Below are 7,999 nucleotides of genomic sequence, written 5' to 3' on the forward strand. Positions count from 1 at the left end.
GAGCCTGTGCTGTTTTTTTACCTGATTACCCTTCACTGTGTTCAGAGTGGTTATGCTTCCTGTGGAGGGTGGCCTCAAGAAAAACTTTAGTTTCAGTTTTTTGGAAGACCTTTATCTCCTGTTTCTGTTGCTTCTTTCCCTGCTGTTTCTGCCATTTCTGACTCATATTTGTGCTGAATTCACCTGTTTTATCACATTTTACTTGACTGTGTAAATATGACTAGTACATGTGAACATATCATCTTTCCAGGTTACCATGGCGCAGCTGGAAGTCCAGGTGTTTGGGCTTTAGCAGTCATTATCCTGCTCAGCATCATTGCTACCGGTTCCTTCATCCTCTACAAATTCAAAAGGTGAGCTAAGTCCTTTTAGAGCTGTGGCATGTGGCATGTAGTTTAGTATGTTGGCTTGGTAACATTTTATGATTGGTGCTAAAACAAACCTTACACTGGTGCTAGCTTAAAGGTAGGGTAGGAGATTTCAGTCTGATGCACTTTTTGTTAAATTAGTCCAATTTCTCTTTACAATCCGATAGCAACCAATTAGTTTGGCAGTTTCGCATTAAAACGAAGAATATTAATGATCTGTGGAAGTGGCATGTGTTTACTTTCGAAATCTGGCTGACTCTGATTTTTCAAAATCTCCTACCCAACCTTTAAAAGCATGTAATTATCACATTGTAGTTCTGGATAGCCACTTGCTAATTCACTGTAAAAGCTACCAAAAACTGTGTAAACTTGTGTAAAATATCAGATTGCCCAAGATTGCTTGTAACTTCACAGTTGTGTTACCTTGTGTAACTGCATGCTTTCTCTTCACACCAATAAGCCACCAGCAGCCACCTCCTCGCATCCCGAACACAAACATCCACCGAAAAGTCACTGAAATTTCAAATGCAGTGCAGAACTACAGCCCCATCTTACCAAAACAACAAATCCCACAGTCCTTGGCTTAGGACTGAGGATGCCTATCCCCCACTGTTTTTCAGGAAGCTCCCTGGCAGCCGCAACGTCTACGCCCAGATGCACAACGAGAAGGAGCAGGAGATGACTAGCCCCGTCAATCACAGCGAGGACACCCAGCACATCATCCAGGGCGAGGAGTTCATCGACGACGACCTGGACTCGCAGACTCTAGGTAACACAGGAGGTAGCCCCGCCTTCCGTTCCCTTATAAGGACTACCACTAACCACTGCTACTAAAAGCCAAGCCACTAACACCAGCAGCTAACACACACCAAGGTACTGGATGATTTCCCACTTATCTGTATCACTGCTATTGTTAAAGGTCTTTGAGCTTTGCGCAAAATGCACATTCACGTCTGCACTATGTGGTCACTCAGCATTTTATGGTCATCACTTGCATTCTACAGCCAATCACCAGTGAATATAGTGTGTCATATTATATTAATATGTCATAATGCTTAGAGATAAGCATCATCTCAGCTTTAGAGTTGTATGTTGGTCATAAGAAGATACAATGCTCTGTTCATGATGACCCTGAAATGCATCAGGGATGTAGTGGAACATTACAAGAGGTAAACATAATGAATACTTCCTGATTAACTGTTAATAATGAATATGTTCTATGCATCTGGCTGTGTTCCAGCATAACAAGAACACAGTTGTTTGCTTTACAGAACACTGCATCACTGAGTGTGACCAACATATTAAGCAAACCAGATAATAATTATTTGCATGCTAATGATACTGATACAAAGGTAGCCTGTGGAGGTTTAGACTATAAAAGGTGCTTTACAACAGTGTTAAAATGAGTGGAGCCAAACTTTTTTTTAATCAATATATCCATTAAAGGTAGGGTAGGAGATTTCATTCTGATGCACTTTTGGTTAAATTAGTGTAATTTCTCTTTACAATCCTATAGCAACCAATTAGTTCTGCAGTTTCGCATTAAAACGAAGAATATTAATCATCTGTAGAAGCTATAAAACGCTAAAACATCAGCCAATCTTCTGGGACGACCCTGCGCGGAGTGCATGATGGCCAAAGTCACAGACCGCAGCTCGTCTTCGGGGTAAGCTCCAACAGAAAGGGGCGTGTGTTTACTTTCAAAATCTGGCTGACTCTCACTGAGTTTTCAAAATCTCCTACCCTACCTTTAATCAAGCCCAATCTGCCAAAACATTAATGGTTCCCATTCTGAAATGCTCACCAGCTAATGCAGGAGCAAAGACGACTTCTGGCAAGCAAACAGGGATTATTTCAAACCTACAGTGTCAACAATCTGATGTAAAAATGCATACAGCATTCTTGATAAATCAGTTAGTGTGTGGTAAATTACTGCTGTAGCTGATTGAGGCTTATACTGTAAGTGTAGGTTACGTAAGGAATAATGTGTCATCAGAGGTGTTTATGGCTGCAAAATGGCAATGTTTGGTTTATATGTTGAAAATACAGAACATTGAACGAAAACATAATTTCAGGACCACAAGGATCCACAGGGCACCTTTACCACCAGTGGAGCACAGCATGTCACCATTTGACTTTGTATTCTTTACCATTTCTCATTTGCTCTTCTCTGTCCTCTTTCCTCTTGTTGCCAGGCAACCATTCAGGTGTGGTCCTGACCATCAACTCCAGAGAACTACACAGTTACCTGACCAGCTGATGGCTGTCATGGCAATGCTGATGAGCTAGCCCAGCCTAGCTGAGCCGGCTAACGAGCACAGGGACTCCACTCTGCCTTCCTCCTTCTCTCACCTCCTCCTTCTCCTCTTTGGACACTCCACCTCCACTCCATGGCCTCTTCAGTTCTCCTCCAGCTTTTTTTGTGACTTTTTTTGTTGTTGTTTGGGCTGGAAGGGGGCACTGAGCCTGGTGGAGGAGTTTTATCACAATTTTCCACCCACTCTGCTTCACCTATGGGGTGTATTTCACTCTTTTCCCCCTCTTCACTTTTCACACCCAGCCCTGGACACCCAGCGTAGAGGTCTTGATGGCTCATCTGTGTGTGCTGTGTCTGTCACTCAACACGCTTCCACTGAAACCTGGCGTGCACAGATGACTTTTCTGAGCATCAAATTACAGACGGATATTTTTACCCCCCCCCCCCATGATGTTTTCTGTTGCCTCCCTACAATGACCACCCTACTACTCTCTCTTCCAAGGCAATAATTATCTAAATGGAATGTAGGATATAATCAACTCTTGTGAATTTGCATCTGGTGCGTGTGTGCATGCAAACACAAGAGGGCGTTGTTGCACTTTCTTAAATTTTCACTCGCAGGTACCCTGAGAGCTCAGCTTCTTTTGAAACACATACACACAGTCCTCCATATCCCTGTGTCACATTTACAGTAGTTTGTTGTTTCAGATCACCTTTGTGTGTCCCATGGTGCCTAAAACAGCAGACGTAGGTCTGCTCTGTGACATTACCTGTCGTCAAGTCCAATTATTTCTTAAAAAAAAGACAACTATAAAAAAAAAAAACAAGAAAGAGTACAGCCCTTCCTTCTCCTCTTCCTCCTCTTCCTCACATGTTCTGGGTCAGAGCAGACTCGTTCCAATGGAGACAAAGGTTGCTGTCATGGAAGGAAGGTGTAGTTGATGTATTTTATCGTGTCAGCCTATATTAGGCGTAGCCCGCGGTGGAATCTTGTCTCCTTACAGGTTTGGTTTGTTGTATGTAAATGTGTAAATACGAACAGTGACCTCCACTTTGTACATATCCCCTTTGACATGTGTGTGAGTGTTTTACACTACTACCAAAATACACAGCTTTTTCTGGAGTGACCCGCCACCGAGTTTCCTAAATTTTGAAGTCTCACTGTTTCCTCATTGCCTGCTTTACACGTATCCATTTTGGAAATTTTTAGTGTAATCTCATGAATATTTTACCGTCCCTCATTGTTATATGGAAACAGGTTCGTTGTCTTATAAAGGTACTAGCTACACAGTGATGACTGGATATTTTTGATACATCTGTCAGTGTAAACACTGGTTAGTGTTTCTGTTTTTTTTTCTTTGTTTGATTGCACTAATGATGTAAGCAGTTGCTGTCGCCATGGCAGCTGAACAAGTCTACAGACTCTGAATCAAAAGGTCTTTGGATGAAAGACTTTTACTACCAATGCTCCCATTATCACCAAGATCACCCTCTCGGTTCATTAGATCACCTTCACTCGCTCTGGTTTAAATTTTTGTACATAATCTTCTCATGTTGTTTTCTAGTGATGTGTCGTCATTGTATAGATGTCTCCTTCAGCTGAAGGGGAAGTGGGGAATAAGATGTTCCAGTGTAATAGTCGAGGAGTTTCACAGATGATGGCACTGGCAGTGTAATTTTGAGCACACTGTTTTTTCTCTCTCTCTCCGCTGGTTTGTTCAATCTCTTGATTTTGCTATTAAAAACAAATGTGTGTCCTCATCAGGAAGCGTAGTGCACTTCAACCTGCATCCTGGAATAAATCACTCCCATAACTTGAATATCTCTTTGTTTTTTGTAATCAGCGTGATCAGCAGGCCCACATTGGCTGCCATTAAATGTAGGTTTTTACACATCTGATTACGACTCACTCCATTGTCCTGTGATCTGATGAGAAAGAAGCAACATGCAAAATAAGTTTCAGAGAGTCAAATAGAGTGCTGTATTTATAAAACCACAAAATCAATATATGATAAGCAGAGAACTGAGCCGCTGCCTGTCCTCCCTGTTATTGCGTCATGACTCTATAACAGCTTTGAACCACATTTGAATCATGAGAGACTCAGCAAACTGAATGAGAGAGATTTACTGTACAAATTTTTTAAATGTGCATATGCGTCCTAGACCCAGTCGTGAAGACCACGTCCGAAAGGAGGGAGAAAACGCAGGAGCAGAGACCGCTGATCAGAAAACCCCCCAAAACAGAACAGAGATGAGAAATAAGGACGATACTTACAATCCGGGCTCTAGAGAAGGAGAATGCAATAAATATACCAGCAAACTAACAACTCGATGCCTTGAGAGGGGGAGGAGAACAGAGAATTAGGAACAACACAGAAAGAGGAGGGTTTAGTAAGGAAGGCGAGGGAGGATTGTAGTGAGCGTAAACTCAAGCTATGAAATTTAACGAGCATATGTTCAAGCTAAAGAAGCATAGGGCAGCATGGAAAGAGGACTTTTGATTTGAACAAAGCCCACTGGCTGAGATAGCGTTAAATTGAAGCTTAGAAAGAAGCCCGCGGGCAGAGATTGCTTTATTATAGATTGATCATGAAGCCTTGATCAGAGAGCCCACGGGCTGACAGTACGTAACTTATCGAGATAAAGAAAGCTTGCAGGATAGAGAAAGAAGGGCATGTGAACAATATAACATGATTAGTGCATTACACCACCACCACCAGTAGATGATGAAAACTAACATGATGATGGAATCATAACAATGACGTGATTAATGAGCCAATGAGCTAGGCCAGAAAGGCCAAAATGAGCATGTAGAGAGATATGACTGAACGTGCTTGTAGGAATATCTTATATTGCTAAATGATAATATTGATATATTACCTTAAGTGAGTTAAGCCCGCTGGCGATGATGGCATAGATTAAGAAATCTGCCTGAGATAAAACTAGAAGCTGGGATAGCATAGCTAAAGGCCTTGCATGAACTGAAGCCCACTGGCTATGAGAGAGAAATTTTTTTGCTTTGCGAGAACGAAGCCCACCGGCTGAAGGTGCGTCGATATGAGGCCTAGGGAATGCCGTGAGAATGGAAGTGAAGGGCATGCAGTTAGCAGACATGAATGGACAATTACACCATTAATAGAATAAACTCACCAGGGACAGAGAGATCTCTGAGACGCGAGCACATGTTCTGTGTTCGGGCGAATATAGGAGGTGAATGCGGCAGAGGACCATAGACTGAGACATTGCAGAGCAAGGGATATACCTTGAGCTGCGGCGGAAGTGGCAGCACCTATTCTAAAGGAGTGACCTGAGTACTGATTTGGGGATAGTTGAGATGAGATGATATGATGAGAATTTGTTTGAAATGAGCATAAAACCAATTCCTAGACAGAGGGAGGTTTCCTGGAACTAAGAAGAGAGGCGCTTGAGGATCAGACTGAGGGCAAACGCCTAAATAATCAGCCATGGATTTAAAGGGTTTCAGCGAAAGCTTGTAATGACTAGGATAGAAAACTAGGTCTGAGAAGGACATGTCTTTAGATGGGTCAAAAGTGAGGGAGGCCGCAGTAAATTCGCCTACTCTGAGAAATCCGTAGAAGGCTAGGAGAAAAATGGCTTCCAGAAGAGAATCAACATAAGGGGAAAAAACACCTGATCTGAGGGTTAAAATTAATTTATGAAGGAGAGGGAGAGTAATAGGCTGCCAGTTGTCTGCGATAGAGGGAGAGACTTTTGAAATGCCTTTGAGTAACAATTTAATGGAAGGGTTAGAGAAAAACCCTGGGAAAGAAGGATCATTTCTTGGATGATCTGTCACAGACAATTTGTGTACATTTGACTTGTAATACATTAAATAGTTGTTTTAAATCAAATGCTTAGCTATGAGTAAACTGTCCTTTTTTAGGATACTAATAAGTTTGGTCTTGTTATTGTTGTTTTGTATTGTTATTGTAATTATTATTTATTCATTTTAAGAGTTTTGGTCTTGAAATATGATTTTGACATGACCAGAGCTTCAGTTTCAAAACAAAAAAACACTATTTCGCTATATATTATCAAATGAACGTTGCATTTAATTTAAACAGTCCAAGAAGTGAGAGCATTATGACACATTCATTTATAGAGCATTTCACACTCCTTTCACATTTTTTTTAAAGAAAATTACACTGTGACGGAGTGGTAACACACGTGACGGGGGGCAACTCATGTGACGGGGTGGATTTCTTATGGGTATCAATGTGGAAATAATCAAATTTTTGGAAAACGTTCAAATTCATGTATCTATTTTATTTTGATTAAAATCGTCTACTTGAATAACCATTACTAAACAATAAACTCCAGTTCAAAGCAACAAATTCTTTATACAACACAGAACATTGGCATTAAACATTTTATAAACAGAGAAATGTAGGTCATTAAAAATTGAAAAATGTATTGCAAAAACCTATTAATAGTGTCTGAAACTCTGATAAAATATGGTACTATTTGGTATATGGTAAATAATAAAATAGCAAGAATAAAATTTTCTTCATCAGTTCAAACCCAAAGAATAGAACTGATATTATATGTCGAAAAACTTCCAAACAATCACAAGAGTGACTGTGCTAGTCGCTTCCATACATCCCACTGCATTTCCATGTGAGGGGATGTCACAGGTTGTGGTGGTTGAATGATTTCGAGCACGTCATCAAAGAGGTACCACAGGATGTCATCTCTAACAGGCCAGTAGAATCTGTTAGCACCGGCTTTGTGCATGCATTTTACCAAGGCATGTGTTTCGTCTGTATTCAGAATTATGCCTGGATATAGGTCATTTTCATATATGAGTACACACCACTTCCCAGTGAAATCTTCACTTTCCCATGCAATTGCCCCTGTCAACACCTTTGGGGCTGGCTTCTTAAAAGTGTGGTGGAGAGTGGTGAAGCACTGACATTTCAACTGCTTTTGTGTGGAGCACATACAACTGACGTCCCGGTAAAGGACCTCTTCTGGAATGAATGTCACCACTTGGTGAGTTTTCATTATGGATGGCACTGGAGGAATCTGAGTTGGTATTCTTTTCATAGCCTGCTCCACAACTTCACTTGTAACATAAAACAACTTAACAGTTGTAGATGTTTCTGTGAGGGCTTGATATAGCTCATGAGCATCGGGTATATCACGACCATTGGTCACCATCTTGTCTGCTGTTCTTTTCAAGGTCCCCCCAACACCATCAGGGGCCCCCTTGCCATGACTGGCCTCGAAAAAATTCCACGTTCCCCCTTTCAGACCTCTTCTTGCAAGCTCAGTGCTAAACAGAAATAAATTCCCTTTCTGTTTATATTGTGTGCATGGTCCATCACTGAGAAAATGCAGAATAGACACTTGA

General features: G+C 41.3%; 1 protein-coding gene across 1 annotated transcript in view; it reads left to right on the plus strand.

Annotated features, from left to right (window-relative positions):
* The window catches only part of sorcs2 (sortilin-related VPS10 domain containing receptor 2), a 235,948-nt gene extending 231,503 nt beyond the window's left edge, over positions 1-4,445 (plus strand). Inside the window, exons 25-27 of the mRNA XM_028429592.1 lie at positions 251-353; positions 989-1,137; positions 2,564-4,445. Coding sequence (XP_028285393.1) covers positions 251-353; positions 989-1,137; positions 2,564-2,628 — 317 coding nt within the window. The 3' untranslated portion in view covers positions 2,629-4,445. The remainder of the gene's footprint in view (positions 1-250; positions 354-988; positions 1,138-2,563) is intronic.
* The last annotated feature ends 3,554 nt before the right edge of the window (positions 4,446-7,999 follow it).

This window comes from Parambassis ranga, chromosome 18 (genome assembly GCF_900634625.1).
Source record: "Parambassis ranga chromosome 18, fParRan2.1, whole genome shotgun sequence".
Lineage (NCBI taxonomy): Eukaryota > Metazoa > Chordata > Actinopteri > Ambassidae > Parambassis > Parambassis ranga.